At 41.3% G+C, this 20,639-nt stretch overlaps 1 protein-coding gene across 1 annotated transcript in view; it reads left to right on the top strand.

Moving 5' to 3' along the window:
• Positions 1 to 20,639, top strand: part of pcsk2 (proprotein convertase subtilisin/kexin type 2) — an 83,944-nt gene that overhangs the window by 35,499 nt on the left and 27,806 nt on the right. The window contains exons 7-8 of the mRNA XM_055902389.1: positions 2,143 to 2,231; positions 4,611 to 4,786. Of these exons, the coding sequence (XP_055758364.1) occupies positions 2,143 to 2,231; positions 4,611 to 4,786 (265 nt within the window). The remainder of the gene's footprint in view (positions 1 to 2,142; positions 2,232 to 4,610; positions 4,787 to 20,639) is intronic.

Consider the following 20,639-nt stretch of genomic DNA (forward strand, 5'->3'; position numbering starts at 1 on the left):
AACGAAATCCATGCTCTTCAACCGATCGCTGCCCGCACCTGCCCGCCCGACTAGCATTACTACTCTGGACGGTTCTGACATATGTGGACAACTACAAACACCTAGGTGTCTGGTTAGACTGTAAACTCTCCTTACAGACACACATTAAGCATCTTCAATCCAAAATTAAATCTAGAATCGGCTTCCTATTTCGCAACAAAGCCTCCTTTACTCATGCTGCCAAACTTACCCTCATAAAACTGACTATCCTACTGATCCTTGACCACGGCAATGTCATTTACAAAATAGCCTCCAACAATCTACTCAGCAAATTGGATGCAGTCTATCACAGTGCCATCTGTTTTGTCACCAAAGTCCCATATACTACCCACCACTGCTCTCGTTGGCTGGTCGTTGGCTGGTCCTCGCTACATATTCGTTGCCAAACCCACTGGCTCCAGGTCATCTATAAGTCTTTGCTAGGTATAGCTCCGCCTTATCTCAGCTCACTGGTCACCATAGCAGCACCCACCCGTAGCACGCGCTCCAGCAGGTATTTTCCACTCGTCATCCCCAAAGCCAACACCTCACTAACTTTAAGTGTAAGCTGTCAGAGCAGCTTACCGATCACTGCAGCTGTACACAGCCCATCTGTAAATAGCCCATCCAACCAACTACCCACCTCATCCCCATATTTGTTTTTGTTTTTCTGCTCTTTTGCACACCAGTATTTCTACTTGCACATCCTCATCATCACACTCCAGTGTAAATTGTAATAAATTGTAATTAATTCGCCACTATTGGCCTATTTATTGGCTTACCTCCTTCATTCATTTGCACACACTGTATACAGCTATTCTATTGTGTTATTGACTGTACGTTTGTTTATCCCATGTGTAACTCTGTGTTGTTGTTTTTGCAGCACTGCTTTGCTTTATCTTGGCCAGGTCGCAGTTGTTAATGAGAACTTGTTCTCAACTGGCCTACCTCGTTAAATAAAGGTGAAATAAAAATAATACATAAAAGAATCTCGCCACGTCATTAATATCTTTGGGCACTCATAGCTGCTGCATTACTGCAGTCCACAACATATACCGCCCAGACTAGTTATTAAGGAGATATATCATGGGAGGTAGGTACTGTGGGTTAGAAGATATTGTGTGTGGCAATTTATTCCTGCATATCTGTATGAGTGGAAGTGAAGATTGGCTGATAAATTATGGATTCATTTAGTTTGATAGCTTGCCATCTGTAGAATATTTAGACACAGTTTAAATGTACTCTTTATTTGGATGAGTAGGCAACCTTACATTCCAGTGATGTAAATCTACCTAGACAATGCACTCTGTGAGATCTTCTACAGGTATGAGAGATACATAGAGATACGGTGGCTAGATTGGCATTTGTCCACTCTCTCCTGTCTGCAGTGCTCACAGGGGCGACCTTATGTCCGATAGCGTCGTATCTTTCTCCCATCGCCAACTCAGACTTCATGACCCACTGCTGCCGAGGGCACCTCAAGGACTAGACGATTAAACATAGAGAACACCATCCACCGTCACTGCTCTCCTCTCTTCACCACACATATATGTGTGTGTGTGTGTGTGTGTGTGTGTGTGTGGTGTAGCGTCGCCGCTGCTGAATTAGTGCAGTGCAGGACTCGGTGGCTAATTAGCTGTTTGTTTATAAATAGCAGACTTTCTGTGGCAAAGCATGCTGGGAAAGCCGAGAGGGCTCACTGCAGCTACCCTGTGGGAAGCCCCCACACACACAAACACACAGACATGTGCACACACACACAACGCAAGTTTGCCTTCGTATGACCTTTTAAAATGCCATCTCCTCAACCAACCATCGGATTTTCTACCAATTTCTTAATCTTCTTTCGAATGAATGTGGTAGGAAATGTTGAAGCTAATGTTATCCAGGTGGCGCAATGGGCTGATTCCTCATTCTAATTCTTATTGATTTCTGCCCCAAAATGCCATGGCGCGTCTTCCAACCGGTAATCCTATTCCGGATAGACATAATAGGTTTACACAGAAGTCACAAAGTCTACAATAGGTGGTTAAAGACCTGGTACATTGACCTAATACATCGATTCCCAATATGTTTTCCAACTTTAGCCCGTTCCCCAATCTATCTGTGTGTTTCTGTGTGTAGTCATGGAACAAGGTGTGCTGGTGAGGTGTCTGCAGCAGCCAACAACAACATCTGCGGAGTGGGAGTGGCCTACAACTCTAAGGTGGCAGGTATGTAGACTACTCTAATACTGTGGTAAATAACAGCTGGCTTGGATGTAAAAGTACTAGTGACCTCAGTCATTTTTGAAAACTTGTAAAAGTGGCAGTCATAATGACCGGTGCAAAGCATATGGTGGAAGGAAACTTTCTCTCGTTCACACCTATCCAATGCTTTTTAACTTTAGTAGTAGATATAAGAAGAATCAAGTTGGCTACATAGCCATTTTCACGCCCTTGTAGCTAGTGATAGCTGGTGACAGTGATCAAAGATTATCTACACAGAGGATACCAAACATTAGGAACACCTTCCTAATATTGAGTTGCACCTTCCCCTTTTGCCTCAATTCGTCGGGGCATGGACTCTACAAGGTGTCGAAAGCATTGCACAAGGATGCTGGCCAATGTTGACTCTAATGCTTCCCACAGTTGTGTCAAGCCTTGCACCTACTACATTACCACCTTCTGAATGGCACACATACACAATCAATGTCTCAATTTTCTAAAGGCTTAAAAATCCTTCTTTAACCTGTCACCTCACCATCATCTATACTGATTGAAGTGGATTTAACAAGTGACATCACTAAGGGACCATAGCATTCACCTGGATTCACCTGGTCAGTCTATGTCATGGAAAGAGCTGGTGTCCTTTATGTTTTGTAACATCAGTGTATATACTGACAAGATACTGGACTTACTGCTCTAACAATGGGAATAAATGTCTGCAGGCTGAAGCAAAATGACTACAACATCGATAAAGACAATTCCATGCTTCCTCTGCTTCCTCTGCTTATTGAGTTCACCCTATGATTTGGCTCTATAGAGTACAATAAAATAACTTTTCGTGATTTGATTTGTCCTCTATTGTCCAGAACCTGGCAACAGTTCAGTTTGTCGTCTAGTGTATCTACAAACTGGCAACACTTTGCTTTGTGTGGAATTACAATTTCCAGTGGAGAGACAACTTCATCATTATGTTGTTACTATAACCTTAAATTCATACATTTCCATAAAGGTTGAAAGGAGAAAGGAAAGCACCCTTATGAAGGCTTTGATGTTAAAATGTATTGTTTTGGAGATTTCATTATGTTATATTATGTTCATTATATCACTTTTCCTCCAAATAGATTAATCAAGTGTGGCTGAATATGTTTTGTACAGTGAAGGCTCCTCAGAGGAGGAAGGGGAGGACCATCCTACTCAGTGAATTTCATAAAAATAAAAATAGATAAAACTATACTAAATATATTCACGTCACCAAATAACTAATTAAAACACACTGTTTTGCAATGAAGATCTGCAGTAGCCTCAACAACACTCTCTGGGGTAGCACCATGGTGTAGCCGGAGGACAGCTAGCTTCCGTCCTCCTCTGGATACATTGGCTTCAATACAACACATAGGAGGCTCCTGGTTCTCTCCCCCTTCCATAGGGGGACAGTAATTATGACGACTTCCGGAGGACGTCCGTCAACCTATCAGAACTGAAATGTTGTCCACTCAATCAAAGGATCAGATAATTAAACTAGTGCTGAAAGCATAAGCTACAGCTGCAGTGCATACAATGTGGTGAGTAGTTGACTCAAAGAGAGGGAAAGACAATAGTTGGTCATTTTTTAACAAATGTATTTATTTTAAGAAATGTAGGAGAAGCCACAGAGAGAGAGACAGAGACAGAGAGAGAGCAATATTTTGTTGTATTTTTTTAACTTTCACTTACTTAGCTAGCTAATGCAGCTAGTTAACTTATCCTACTCAAACACCTGGCTCAAACAGAGAGGATTGCTATTTATGTTAGCTATGTTAGTTATTGTAATTATTATAGTCAAGCCATAAACAAGATTCCCAGCTAGCACATAACTTTCTGAGAACCATATATTACTTAGAGCTTGATGAGAGTGTGGTTGTCTTATGGTTATATTGCATACAACCTTCCAACAACTTTGTGGGAATGGTGCAGGATAGTTGCTTGGCTTTGGGGCATTTTCAGCACATTTTTGGAACCTGACAAAAAAACATTATTTTCTTGGTATTTCATTACGTTTCCTAAAAGGTCAAACATGGTTACATTTCATTTCAATGTTGATAACCTATAATTTCCATTCTCAGAGTGTTAATAAAACCTCCCAGGAAGACTTTCAAGGAACCATAATACAGGTTCTCAGAACCTCCCTGCAAACTAAAAAGAAACATTCTCAGAACGTTTAAAAAAACATTCAGATTTACCAGTCAGGAAACATATTGTTTGTTCCCACAACCAATTTGAAACCAAAAACAGGAACCAAATGTGCTAGCTGGGGATAATCAGTCAACAGTGGCTTAGAATTGTATTAGTGTGTACCTTACACTCTCTGTCTCTCCACACCTGCCTACTGTTCTCCTCCTCCCCCAGGTATCCGCATGCTAGACCAACCCTTCATGACGGACATCATCGAGGCATCGTCCATCAGCCACATGCCCCAGGTCATTGACATCTACAGTGCCAGCTGGGGCCCCACCGATGACGGCAAGACAGTAGACGGACCCCGAGAGCTCACTCTGCAGGCCATGGCTGACGGAGTCAACAAGGTACTTACACACGCACATGCACACACACACACAAAAACACTGGTCTGACTGTGGATAGCAGGGTTGTAGAGGATTTTTCTTACTCAGATAAGTCAGTTCTTTGAAGAGGCACACAGTCTATGAGACTCAAGTCACAAAATAGGAAAAAGAACAGCTTTACACAAGAACAGCCTTGCTGTTAGACACTTTCAGAGACACCCTGGAACACACAGTTATTTAGCATACTGCCCATGCCAGTGGCAATTAGCTGCTTGATTAATCATAATACCACATGCAGAGGGGTGGTCTGGTCTGCTCTGACTAGATCTCAAGCAGCGTTGCTGAATAGGTGCAAAATGTGTTCTAAGCCTGGCTAAGATAAGCACAACTAATCAAGCAGTATTTCACTCAGCCTTCTAATATATAATATATATATATATATATATATATTAGAAGGCTGAGTGAAATAGTATATATATACCATTACGTAGGTTAGGCAGGATGTACATTGTAAAACACAAAAAAAAGTACCTTATTTTCCACCAACCCAAGATGAGAATCATTCAATTAGCATTTTTTCCATTGAACAGCCATGCATGTTTCCTCAATTCTCTTCAACAGTTAGGGAACACTTTTCACCCCCACCCTGGTCCAATCACTTCACTCTAAACGAGTCACTTAGTTTGCATCTTGAGCGAGGCGGCTTCGTTTTGCAAATTGACGTGGATAATGGAAACAAATCACACGGAATGTTCCGGTACGGCGCTAGATATATGAGAGTGCTTGTTGGAGCGCCGGAGACAGAAGCCGTGCACGTATGTGATCTCACCGTATTTCAAACAGCACTTTGCAATTTAAATGGAAAGGGAGGTATAGATGTTGAGAGAGGGACACGTATGTAACTCTGGTGAACCTAGATCCTCCACAAATAAACAGAAGGGATTTGAGATGCAGACACCTATGGTGCTAATTCTTCAACTGGAGTGGGATACTAAGTGTTTCATATCACCCAACAGGGCACAAACTGGTTGAATCAACATTGTTTCAACGTAATTTGTCAACATATTGTGATGTGGAATCTAAGTGGAAAATACTGTAAAAGTAATCACCGTAAACTTTTGTTCCGAGGATGAAATTTAAACCACAGGATTATGTCATTATGGTAACCAAATGTCTACATAGACAAACCTTTTACAACATTTGTTGAATTTATACTTTTAAACCAGATTTTCTAAATTATATCTCATTCAGAAAATAAACTATAGAATTGGCAGCACTTCCTACTGGATCTATCTACATCTACCCTTTGGTCTCACATCCAAGGTTTTAACCAAGCCCAACCTTGCTGAGGTATGATATTTGTTACTGACTATTACCAATGTACTATCGTGAGAATGATTGTTGAGCAATCTCCACTTAAAAAAAGAAATAGATTCACTGTTGCTTTCGAAGCCATTCCAAAGGGTAGGTTTAACAGAGCAAATGAAATGTGACCGTACTTTATCACTCATAAATCAATGATACTATTTAGTCCTCTAGCATTTGTAAAGTCATCAACAGCAATCACTTCAATTCAACTCAGAATTCAACTAAAAATAGACAATACAATAGGTCTAAGGTTTCAAGCTCTGGTTTACATTTAAAATGTGATCATATTTAGTGATGTTGAATTGTGTGACGTTGTCAATGCAACCAAATATAAACATTTAAAGGATCTGTATCTTCTGCTTGGAAAATTCCATCTGTGCCAATAATTAGCCTGGCTTTAATTCCAGTTTGTCTGCAAATTAATCATTAGATTCACATCTCCATCTCAACCAAAAATCCAAGTTAAAGAGTAGGACTAAATCAAATCGAACTTTATTTAAAAAGGAATTTAATGTTTGATTTAATTTGATTTAGTCCTATTCTTTTGAGGACTAAGTCAGTGGTTACTCTAACTATACATTTCTTTTTATGTAATCATATAAAGCGTGCATGTTCAGGATAGCATACAAAGATCGTCACAGATCTGTGGATCTTCACAATTGCTGTAATAATCTGTGCAGAATCTTGAACGGCATTGGTCATTTGCACCATGTACTTTTAATGTCATCTCAACTGCAATCCGGGTCATGTGGTTCTTCTATTAGATGAAGCACAGTGATAACATTTTCATCTGTTGTACAAATAAACAAAATATCTGGAATTTGGTTGTGCATTTAGATGGCTGAAGCATAGTGATACACATTGGAAATTCAACTAACTTTGGCTGTCTTTTTGAGTGGGTGAGTCTAGGTTGTAATCTCTGTGATAAACGTCTCAACCAAATATTACCCAATTATCCATGTTGAAATGACATAGTGTGCCCAGGGAGAGCCCATTTGTCATCCCAAAACTGTTTTATGATATGGATATGTTGTTTGCTCTTTTCAATTCACATGGTGTATCTGTTTCGTATCTGATTGTTATGGTTGAGAAGAGAGTCGCTATAATAGAGAGAGAGAAACAATAAGATGGTTTGGAACAATATAATACAATGCAATACCTTGTACAGAGAACAGAGAATGCCCTCTTGGAAAATTAGTTCCCTTTCCTTAGCCCCTTTCTCAACCCGTTACTGAAATGACCAACCAGTATGCTAATTCGGATTAGATTGGGATTGGGTTCAACAGGGCTCAATTAGATTTGTAATTTTACACCCATGGACAAATTCCATATTCAATTGCATTAACCGGAAATGGAACTGACCCTGGCTTTGATGCTGAGGGTCAAGCTCAGTGGCTTTTCCACCACATTACCTCTCTGTATCAACTCCTATGAGCTCAGTGGCTTTTCCACCACATTACCTCTCTGTATCCACTCCTATGAGCTCAGTGGCCATACATGTAAGGAGAGGAGAAAATGAAAGCAATCAAGAAACTAATAGCATCTGACTGGGCATACCACATAATTTCAACCTGGATAATTGGGTAATATTTGTTTGAGACGTTGATCAATGAGATTAAATCAAATCAAATTTTCTTGGTCACATACAGTACACATATTTAGCAGATGTTATTGTGGTTGTAGCGAAATGCTTGTGTCCGTAGCTCCAACAGTGCAGTAGTATCTAACTATTCACAACAATACTCACAAATCTAAAAGTAAAAGAATGGAATTAAGAAATATACTGTATAAATATGAGGACGAGCAATGTCAGCGTGGCATTGACTAAAATACAGTAGAATACAGTATATACATATGAAATGTGTAAAACTGTATGTAAACCTTATTAAAGTGTCTAGTGTTCCATTATTAAAATGACCAGTGATTCCATGTCTATGTACATAGGTCAGCAGATGGCCTTGAGATAGAAGCTGTTTTTCAGCCTCTCGGTCCCCGCTTTGATGGACCTGTATTGACCTCGCCTTCTGGATGATAGCGGGGTGAACAGGCAGTGGCACGGGTGGTTGATGTCCTTGATGATCTTTTTGGCCTTCCTGTGGGTGCTGGGTGCTGTAGGTGTCCTGGAGGGCAGACAGTGTGCCCCCGTTGATGCGTTGGGCAGACCGCAGTACCCTCTATAGAGCCCTGTGGCTGCGGAAGGTGTAGTTGCCGTACCAGGCATTGATACAGCCCGATAGGACGCTCTTAATTGTGCATCTGTTGCGCCTTCTTCACCACACTGTCTGTGTTGTGGACAATTTCAGATTATCAGTGATATGTATGCAGAGGAACTTGAAGCTTTTCACCTTTTCCAATGCAGTCCCGTCGATGTGGATAAGGGCTTGCTCCCTCTGCTGTCTCCTCAAGTCCATTATCACCTCCTTCGTTTTGTTGACTTTGAGGGAGAGGTTATTTTCCTGGCAACGCTCCGCCAGGGCCCTCGCCCTCCCGGTACGCTGTCTCGTCATTGTTGGTAATCAGGCCTACTACTGTTCTGTCGTCCGCAAACTTGATGATTGAGTTGGAGGCGTGCGTGGCCATGAACTCATGGGTGAACAGGGAGTACAGGGGGGCTGAGCACCACCCTTGTGGGGCCCCTGTGTTGAGGATCAGCATAGTGGAGGCGTTGTTTCCTACCTTCACCACCTGGGGCGGCCCGTCTGGAAGTCCAGGACCCAGTTGCACAGGGCAGGGTTCAGACCCAGGGCCCAAAGCTTAATGATTAGCTTGGAGGGTACTATGGTGTTTAAGGCTGAGCTATAGTCAATGAACAGCATTCTTACATAGGTATTCCTCTTGTCCAGATGGGAGAGAGCAGTATGCAATGCAATGACGATTGCATTGTCTTTGGATCTATTGGGGCGGTAAGCAAATTGAAATGGGTCTAGGGTGACAGGTAAGGTGGAGGTGATATGATCCTTAACTAGCCTTTCAAAGCACTTCATGAAGACAGAATTGAGTGCTACAGGGCAATGGTAATTTAGTTCAGTTACCTTTGCTTTCTTGGCCACAGGAACAATGGTGGACATCTTGAAGCAAGTGGGGACAGCAGACTGGGATAGGTAGAGTATGTCTGTAAACACTCCAGCCAGCTGGTCTGCGCATGCTCCGAGAACATGGCTAGGGATTCCGACTGGGCCTGCAGCCTTGCGAGGGTTAACACGCTTAAACATCGTACTCACGTCGGCCACGGAGAATGAGAGCCCACAGAAGGTGTTTAGCTTGTCTGGGAGCAAGACGTCAGTGTCCGCGATGTGGCTGGGTTGCCCTATGTAACTCACGATTGTCTGTAGACCCTGCCACATATGCAGTATTTCTTTAGTGCCTTTTTGCAAACAGGATGCATGTTTTAGAATATTTTTATTCTGTACAGGCTTCCTTCTCTTCACTCTGTCAATTAGTTTAGTATTGTGGAGTAATTACAATGTTGTTGTTCCATCATCAGTTTTCTCCTATCACAGCCAATAAACTCCGTAACTGTTTTAAGGTAACCATTGGCCTCATGGTGGAATCCCTGACGATTTCCTTCCTCTCCAGCAACTGAGTTAGGAAGGACGCCTGCATCTTTGTAGTGACTGGGTGTATTGATACAACATCCAAAGTTTACTTAATAACTTCACCATTCTCAAAGGACAATTCAATGTCTGCTTTTTTTTACCCATCTACCAATAGGTGCCGATCTTTGCGAGGCATTGGAAAACGTCCCGGGTCTTTGCGGGGTAATCTGTGTTTGAAATACACTGCTCGACTGACCATACAGATTATTGTATGTGTGGGATACAGCGTTGAGGTAGTCATTCAAAAATCATGTTAAACAGTATTATTATACACAGAGTGAGTTCATAATAATCCCCAGTTTACAATTGGCTCATTCATCCCCCTCCTCTCCCCTGTAACTATTCCCCAGGTCGTTGCTGCAAATGAGAACGTGTTCTCAGTCAACTTACCTGGTAAAATAACGGTAAAATAAATAAAAATAAATGCAACTTATGTGACATGTTAAGCCCATTTTTACTCGCCATAACAAAGGGGTTGAATACTTATTGCCTCAAGACATTTCAGCTTTTCAGGTTGAATTGAAACAATAGATGTTGATGACTTTGCAAATGTTATATACTGTAGTCCTAAATAAAATAATTAATGATATACTGTATGAATGATAGGGTATAGTCAGATTTAATTTGCTCTGTTAAACCTACCCTTTGGAATGACTTTGATAGCAATAGTAAACTTATTTTGTTTTTAAGTGGAGATCACTCTAAAAGTATTCTCATGCACATTGATAGCACATTGTCCAGTAGGAGGTGATGCCCAGCCTATATACAGTTGAAGTCGGAAGTTTACATACATACTTAGGTTGGAGTCATTAAAACTCATTTTTCAACCACTCCACACATTTCTTGTTAACAAATTATAGTTTTGGCAAGTCGGTTAGGACATCTACTTTGTGCATGTGTGACACAAGTACTTTGTCCATTAATTGTTTACAGATTATTTCACTTATACTTCACTGTATCAAAATTACCGTGGGTAAGAAGTTTACATACACTAAGTTGACTGTGCCTTTAAACAGCTTGGAAAATTCCAGAAAATTATGTCATGGCTTTAGAAGCTTCTGATAGGCTAATTTACATCATTTGAGTCAATTGGAGGTGTACCTGTGGATGTATTTCAAGGCCTACTTTCAAACTCAGTGCCTCTTTGCTTGAATCATGGGAAAATCAAAAGAAATCAGCCAAGATCTCAGAAAAAAATTGTAGACCTCCACAAGTCTGGTTCATCCTTGGGAGCAATTTACAAATGCCTGAAGGTACCAAGTTCATCTGTACAAACAATAGTACACACGCCTAAACACCATGGGACCACGCAGCCGTCATACCGCTCAGGAAGGAGACGTGTTCTGTCTCCTAGAGATAAACGTACTTTGGGGTGAAAAGTGCAAATCAATCCCAGAACAACAGCAAAGGACCTTGTGAACATGCTGGAGGAAACGGGTACAAAAATATCTATATTTTTGGAGGAAAGAAAATGATGTGGATATATTGAAGCAACATCTCAAGACATCAGTCAGGAAGTTGAAGCTTGGTCGCAAATGGGTCTTCCAAATAGACAATGACCCCAAGCATACTTCCAAAGTTGTGATAAAATGGCTTAAGGACAACAAAGTCAAGGTATTGGAGTGGCCATCACAAAGCCCTGACCTCAATCCCATAGAACATTTGTGGGCAGAACTGAAAAATCATGTGCGAGCAAGGAGACCTACAAACCTGACTCCGGTACACCAGTTCTGTCAGGAGGAACGGGCCAAAATTCACCCAACTTATTGTGGGAAGCTTGTGGAAGGCTACCTGAACCGCTTGAGCCAAGTTAAACAATTTAAAGGCAATGCTACCAAATACTAATTGAGTGTATGTAAACTTCTGTCCCACTGGGAATGTGATGAAAGAAATAAAGGCTGAAATAAATCATTCTCTCTACTATTATTCTGACATTTCACATTCTTAAAATAAAGTGGTGATCCTAACTGACCTAAGACAGGGAATTTTTAGATGTCAGGAATTGTGAAACTGAGTTGAAATGTATTAGGCTAATGTGTATGTAAACTTCCGACTTCAACTGTATTGTTTTTTTTTCTGATATGGATATAACGTTGAAGATCTGACGTTGTTTTTATGGAATAAATTCAACATATTTTATTTAAGGTTTGTGTATGATGACATAATCCGGTGGTAGAAATGTTACCCTTTTTTCAAATCCAATGTATTTCTAACATAAATTCCACGTCACAATACGTTGACAAATTAAGCAATGTTGAGTCAACCAGTTTGTTCCCAGTGGGATACAGCTCTGGTATGTTTGTACAACCAGTAATGGCTCCCTCCCACATCTCTCCACATTATTAGCTCAACAGCTAGAGCTAATGAGTAACCAATTATAGTGCTTTGACTAAACCTGAGATTTGTTTTGGTTGGTTTGTGACACTAGCACTAAAATACACTTTATCTGTACTGTTGCTGGAGTGAATAAAAGACTGTCTCTCTCTCCCTCTCCAACATTAATTTTTTTCCCTCTCTAACATCTTTCATCTGCACGACTCTTCAAACTCCCACCTCTTTCTCGCGTTCTTTATGTAACTGATTGTCAGCAACAGAAGATGAAAGCTATCATAACACAAAGATGTGTCAGGTATTAGAGCTTGAGGAAAATAAACCACAAACGAAAAGCTTGACACTCGTGTTTCTCTACATGATACCGTTATGGATGTCTTTCTGACAAGGTAGCTACAGGTCTTGGTATAAAAACCATAAAATATGATCATCCAGAGGCGGAAATAACTTAACCCAACAAGCTGTCAGAGAGCAAGAGAACATTGCTTACATCTGCTATGACAGGCTCATTGTCCACCTTCCCTCCCAAATGCCTGGGAGAAATGAGAGAGCCTCAGGGTCAGTAGTTTTATCCTCACACACACATTATCTCCAATTTATATCTATCGCTGTAAAACTACCAAGGAAAGGGCTAATAATAGCCCATATTAATATATGTAGCCTTCGAAATAATGTTAATGAAATCATTAACTTGTTAACATCAGATAACATTAATAAACTTGCCATCTCTGAAAGTCACTTAAATAATTCCCTTGATGATACAGCAGTAGCAATACAAGGATATAACGTCTACAGAAAGGAATGCCTATGGGGGAGGTGTTGCTGTATATGTTCAGAGCCTTATTCCTGTGAACTTAGCGAAGATCTCATGTCAAATGTTGAAGTGTTGTTGCAAGTTTACATCTAAAGCCTCTTTTTTGGGGGTGCTGCTATAGGCCACCAAATGCTAACGGTCAGTATTTGGATAAAACTATGTGTGCAATGCTTGATAATGTGTGTGATGTTAACATAGACGTCTATTTCCTGGGTGACCTGAACACTGACTGGTTAGCAACTAGCTGTCCTCTCAAGAGGAAGCTTGTAACTGTGACCCAAGAGGAAGCTGTAATATGACCCAGGTTATCACTCAACCAATTAGAGAGCATACCAATAGTGTTGGATCTGTGACATCCACTTGTATTGACCCTATCTTCACTAATGCTGCAGAGCTTTGCTCCAAAGCAAAATACATTTCCATTGGCTGTAGTGACCATAACATTGTGGAAATAACAAGAAAAGCCAAAGTGCCAAAGGTTGGGCCTAAAGTAATTTATAAGAGATCATACAAAATGTTTACTCAGGATTATTTTGATGAAAATGTCAAGTTTGTTGGTCTGATGTGTATGAGGAAGTGAATATAAATGCAGCACTGGAAGTATTTGTAAAATGATTCATACCAATTGTTGACAAGCATGCACCTGTTCAAAAACTAACTGTGAGAACTCCTTAAAGAGAAATGCAAAAGAGGTGGCAAACAGGTCAGGCTGCTCAACAGACTGTAAATTGAGAAAGGTTGTGACTAAACTTAACAAAAGTTTAAATAAATGATACTACCAAACAAAGATAAATTACATTACATAAAACACAATGGAAAAATATTTTGGATTACTTTAAATTATATCAGCTGCAGAAAACCCAGTTCATCTCTATCATTCGTTGAAGTTGATGGGTTATTTATGTTGCCTGTCACGTTCCTGACCTATTTCTGTTAGTTTGTTGTATGTGTTAGTTGGTCAGGACGTGAGTTTGGGTGGGCATTCTATGTTGTCTGTTTCTATGTTGGTTTAAGGGTTGCCTGGTATGGCTCTCAATTAGAGGCAGGTGTTTGGCGTTCCTCTAATTGAGAGTCATGTTTAGGTAGGTTGTTTCACAGTGTTCGTTGTGGGTGGTTGTCTCCTGTGTCAGTGTTTGTCGCACCATACGGGACTGTTCGGTTTGTTTGTACATCGTCATTTTTGTGTAGTCTATTTTTTCCTGTTCGTGCGTTCTTCGTGTTTTATTGTAAGTTCGTATGTTCAGGTTTGTCTACGTTATTTTGTTAATTATGTAAGTGTTTTCGTTTCGTGTTTTTCCGTCTTGTTTAATTAAAATATGTAATTTCACAACGCTGCGCCTTGGTTCAATCACTACTCCTCCTCTTGCCACCCCTATTTGCTATTTATTTAACTGAAGCCTAAAGGAGTGTGTGTGTCCACAGGCGTGTAAGGAAGCTAAAGTAAATCCACTGCCTAAAAATAGGAAAGCACCCTTTGCTGGTTCTAAAAGCCACCCAATCAGTTTGCTGTCAGTTCTTAGTGGAGAGGATTGTGAGAGGATTGTGTTTGGCAAAATACAATGCTATTTTCACAGAACAAGTTACCTACCGACTTTCAGCATGCAGAGAAGGTCACTCAACTTGTACTGCACTGACTTAGATGACTGATGATTGCTTAAAATAAATGCAAAATAAGATGATAGTTGGAGCTGTACTGTTAGATTTCAGTGCAGCCTTTGATATTATTGATCATAAATTATTATTAAAAAACTTGGTATGGCTTTACATCATCTGCCATCACATGGTTGGAAAAGTTATTTATCCAATAGGACCCAGAGAATATTTTTCAATGGAAGTTTCTCTAACATCACATATGTACAGTGCGGTGTCCCTCAGGGCATTTTCCTTGGGCCATTACTCTTCTCTATTTTTACAAATGGCTTACACAAAGCTAGAATGACTTTGTGTGCGGATGATTCCACACTCTACATGTCAGCACCCAAAGCCAGTGAGCTCACTGAAATTCAAAATAAGGAGATACTGTCAGTGTCAGAATGGGTGATTAATAATAAACTGGTCTTAAATACATTTAAAACTAAAAGCATTGTATTTGGTTCAAAACATTCTCTTAAGATCTAAAGCTCAACTGGAGTTGTACATAAAGTATGTGACCATTGAGCAAGTTGAGGAAGCTAAACTCCTAGGTATAACATTGGATGGTCAATTATCATGGGCAAGTGATATTGACAAAGTTGTTGTCACGATGTGGAGCGATACTGTCATAAAAAGATATTCCGAATTTGTTACACAAAAATCAAAAAAATAGTTGTTCAGGCTCTGGTCTTGTCCCATCTTAGTTTTTTTGTAAATCGCTTTGGTACTATTTTCACAAGTATGTGATATATTTTCACAACTCTTAGTACAAACTGGTCATACTTGTAATGCAGCCAGTCTTTCATTCGAAACCTGTCATTGTGCATTCATTTGGATTGTAAACATCTCTCACTACACAACCATTGATTCAAAATATGCATTTATTGTGAAATGTAATGAGAAAATTGTCTTAATCATCTAAATGCAACAATTATATATTTTCAATTTAGTTTTCAGTTAATCAAATAGCAAACAATGCAAGATACACATTTCAAATTGCCCTTAGAAGTTTTGAAAGTAAATCCTACAGTACTGTAAATTTTACCATTTTCACATTAGGCAATACACTTACATTACCCAACAAAATTGACAGAAAATCTATCATTTCCATAATATCTATACAATGGGTAATCAAAGGTGTGGTCAGTGAAGACATCCTCTACAATCATTCATGCCAATTTTTATATATATTTTCCAGATAGAATTGCAACATAGGTGTGCTGTCTGTAATCAAATGTAAGAAATTAAAAGAATGAAAATAAATGTTTAGCACCATTTATTTGTATCAAATAAGTTCATATTCATTTTAAAACAACACCATACTAATGTTTTAACTTAGGAAGAGTTCAGAAATCAATATTTGGGGGAATAACCCTGATTTTCAATCACAACTTTCATGCGTCTTGGCATGCTCTCCACCAGTCTTTCACATTGATGTTGGGTGACTTTATGCCACTCCTGGTGCAAAAAAATCAAGCAGCTCGGGTTGTTTGATGGCTTGTGACCATCCATCTTCCTCTTGATCACATTCCAGAGGTTTTCAATGGTGTTCAGGTCTGGAGGTTGGGCTGGCCATGACAGGGTCTTGATCTGGTGGTCCTCCATCCACACCTTGATTGACCTGGCTGTGTGGCATGGAGCGTTGTCCTGCTGGAAAAACCACTCCTCAGCATTGGAGAACATTGTCAGAGCAGAAGGAAGCAGGTTTTCTTCCAGGACAACCTTGTACGTGGCTTGATTCATTCGTCCTTCACAAAGACAAATCTGCCCCCATTCCAGCCTTGCTGAAGCACCCCCAGATCATCCCCAATCCTCCACCAAATTTCACAGTGGGTGCGAGACACTGTGGCTTGTAGGCCTCTCTAGGTCTCGCACCCACTGTGAAATTTGGTGGAAGTTCGGTGATGATCTACCTAAACATACTTGGCCCGCAGTTGTTTCACCTGGTCGTTATTTCTCTCAAAAGGCACCAGGTAAATGTGTTTCATAGATACCTGGTGACTCTTCAAAAGGTGGGCAATTGTTGGTAGGTTGAGGGAGGCCACATTGGCAAAGGTAGCCTGCTTTATTTTGGACAGCTGTATGCCATTCCTGGCCCCTACCATTTCCACCACTGCTCACCCCTGCTGGTTGGTCAGCTCACAGCCACCGCCATGGGGTCTTAAAACTGTCAATAGATCATACTGTAAGAATACTGTAACATGTTTTGGGAATTTACATGCATTACAATATGTAATTTACTGTAAATGTAATGGTCAAGCATAGTGCATATCCTGCAGACTTTCCGGTTTTCTTGGATAAATGTTCTCATGATGGAATTTATAGTTAATCTTTTCAGATTGGGGTGCACTCATCTGGCAGCCTCTGACGTGGTAAGACTTTTGTTAACCACATGGTCAATGACGATGGCCCGGACTTCATTAGATACAACAGTTCCCTGCCATCTGCCTCCCTCTCTCTGATGTCCACCTCTTTGACGGGTCCAATGCCCAACTCTTTGATGGGGCCCATGCCCACCTCGTTGACCTCTTTGATGGGTCCCATGCCCACCTGTTTGATGGGGCCCATGCCCACCTGTTTGATGGGTCCCATGCCCACCTGTTTGATGGGTCCCATGCCCACCTGTTTGATGGGGCCCATGCCCACCTCGTTGACCTCTTTGATGGGGCCCATGCCCACCTGTTTGATGGGTCCCATGCCCACCTGTTTGATGGGGCCCATGCCCACCTGTTTGATGGGGCCCATGCCCACCTGTTTGATGGGTCCCATGCCCACCTGTTTGATGGGGCCCATGCCCACCTGTTTGATAGGTCCCATGCCCACCTGTTTGATGGGTCCCATGCTCACCTGTTTGATGGGGCCCATGCCCACCTGTTTGATGGGGCCCATGCCCACCTGTTTGATGGGGCCCATGCCCACCTGTTTGATGGGTCCCATGCCCACCTGTTTGATGGGGCCCATGCCCACCTGTTTGATGGGTCCCATGCCCACCTGTTTGATGGGGCCCATGCCCACCTGTTTGATGGGGCCCATGCCCACCTGTTTGATGGGTCCCATGCCCACCTGTTTGATGGGGCCCATGCCCACCTGTTTGATGGGGCCCATGCCCACCTCGTTGACCTCTTTGATGGGGCCCATGCCCACCTGTTTGATGGGGCCCATGCCCACCTGTTTGATGGGGCCCATGCCCACCTGTTTGATGGGGCCCATGCCCACCTGTTTGATGGGTCCCATGCCCACCTGTTTGATGGGGCCCATGCCCACCTGTTTGATGGGGCCCATGCCCACCTCGTTGACCTCTTTGATGGGGCCCATGCCCACCTGTTTGATGGGGCCCATGCCCACCTCCTGGACCTCTTTGATGGGGCCCATGCCCACCTGTTTGATGGGGCCCATGCCCACCTCGTTGACCTCTTTGATGGGTCCCATGCCCACCTGTTTGATGGGTCCCATGCCCACCTGTTTGATGGGGCCCATGCCCACCTGTTTGATGGGTCCCATGCCCACCTCTTTGATGGGGCCCATGCCCACCTCGTTGACCTCTTTGATGGGTCCCATGCCCACCTGTTTGATGGGGCCCATGCCCACCTGTTTGATGGGTCCCATGCCCACCTGTTTGATGGGTCCCATGCTCACCTTTTTGATGGGGCCCATGCCCACCTGTTTGATGGGGCCCATGCCCACCTGTTTGATGGGCCCATGCCCACCTCGTTGACCTCTTTGATGGGGCCCATGCCCACCTGTTTGATGGGTCCCATGCCCACCTGTTTGATGGGGCCCATGCCCACCTGTTTGATGGGTCCCATGCCCACCTGTTTGATGGGTCCCATGCCCACCTCTCTGACGGGCCTCTTGTCCACGATCTCTTTGATTTCTTCCTCCCTCTTGCTGTCTATCCTGCTCCATGTTGAAAGACATTGCAAGTGTTCACACACACCCTTTTATATGATGACCCATTGTGCTTGTGCTTAGCACAATGTTAAATCAATTAGCAATAACAAGTAGTCATTATGTATGGTAATCATCTATCATACATGTCATTTAGTTTATACTGTTTATACTTTACAAACACACATTTTATTTCTGTAGTTCTCAATTTCCATTTATAGTAGACACACCAGTTTAAAATCTATAGGTTTACCAAACACTTTTACCAAAGTGATTAACCAACCATTAAGCACAGTTGGATTAAGTGACAATCAAATGTATTTAAACAAATGAGAAGAGAATCATATGAAAAGTATTGTGAGCGTTGCATTGTGGAAGGCAATTATTTTATATGAAAGTTATTTCTTGATGAAACTCTGATTAGGTTTGGTGAAAAAGTTACCGAATGATGTTGTGTGTTGTACTTAGTCAATGGAAAAGGTGCTTAACGTTTAGAAAAAAACAGACTTTTTGATGATCTGTTTTGAGTTTTGTACTAAGAGTTGTGAAATTTTACCACATACTTGTGAAAATAGTACCAAAGCAAGAAAAAAAACCAATGAATTACTGTCCGGTAATATGGTCAAGTACAGCAAAGAAAGACCTAGCAAAGCTGCAACTGTCTCAAAACAGAGCAGCACACCTTGCCCTTAACTGCTGTCGTGGAAATGACCACCAGGGACACCTGAAGTCAATATTAAATGAATCATTCTTTATTGACAGCAAGCTGGAGAGGTTCCAACAAACTTAATGCACCATATTACACGTTGGTGGGGGGCTCCGCCGGGGCAGTCCCATTAGTTCTCTTATAAACTGCTTACACAGACAAGTTATATTTGCATGATTTACATTATTCATTATTCATTCAACATTAACTTTTGGATCATGCATGTGACCGACCAATACCTAACGAGGCTTCTTCTCTCAAAGCTGAGACCTTAAAACTGAGATATCCCGTTCCGTTCTCAAAGCAATGTTCTGGACGTACTGCCAAATTACTTGTACTGATAGTGAGGATTCCTCCCATGCACGATCAATCAGTCACTTGCATGAACCCAGTCGAATTGGTTATTAGAAAGCACAAGCATAAAATGTTCATTCACACTGCACATACAGAACTAACATCAACAACATGCATGCCAGTCTTTTCTGGTTGAGGGTTGACAAGAGATTAACTTTTAGTTTTTATGAGAAATAATACTGTGATGAAAATTCCAGATTGTCTGCATAATCAAACAACATTCAGCCCAGACTCCCATACATAGAGCACATGACAAGACATGCCACCAGGGGTCTTGTCACAGTCCCCAAGTCCAAAATGAATTCATAGCAACTGACATTTTTATGCAGAGCCATGATCGCATGGAACCCCCTTCCATCTCCAATTACTCAAGCAAACAGCAAAATCACCTTTAAAAAACAGATTAAAAAACAACTCATGGAATGGAGGGGACTGTGAGGACACACACACACACAAACACACTCTAACACACACACTATGATTTAGTTGTATTGTTTGTATACTTTTTTTGGTTTCATTGTTTGTATATTGTTTTATTTAAAATTTGTGTGACTTTTCTTGTCTATCAGTGTATCAGTGTTTTGTTACTTGTTATGTATTGTGATTTTTGTGGACAACAGGAAGAGTAGCTGCTGCTTGTTTAAAAGCTAATGGGATCCAAATAAACAAATAAGCAATTGCAATTTTTTTGCTGTATTATTTGATAATAGTAGCAGTTGTAGGGATAGTCAGGCAATGTTTAATTATACTGAACAAAAATATAAACCTTTGCCATATGCACAAAAAGCTTATTTCTCTCAAATGTTGTGCACAAATGTATTACATCCCTGTTAGTGAGCATTTCTCCTTTGCCAAGATAATCCATCCACCTGACAGGTGTCGCATATTAAGTAGCTGATTAAACAGCATGATCATTTCACAGGTGCACCTTGTGCTGGGGACAATAAAAGGTCACTCTAAAATGTGCAGTTTTGTCACACAACCCAATGCCACAGTTTTGAGGGAGCGTGCAATTGTCATGCTGACTGCAGGAATGTCCAACAGAGCTGTTGACAGATAATTTAATGTTAATTTCTCTACCATGTTGTCACGTTCCTGACCTATTTATGTTAGTTTTGTGTGTTAGTTGGTCAGGACGTGAGGTTGGGTGGGCATTCTATGTTATCTGTTTCTATGTTGGTTTTG

This window comes from Salvelinus fontinalis, chromosome 37, assembly GCF_029448725.1.
Source record: "Salvelinus fontinalis isolate EN_2023a chromosome 37, ASM2944872v1, whole genome shotgun sequence".
Classification (NCBI taxonomy): Eukaryota; Metazoa; Chordata; class Actinopteri; order Salmoniformes; family Salmonidae; genus Salvelinus; species Salvelinus fontinalis.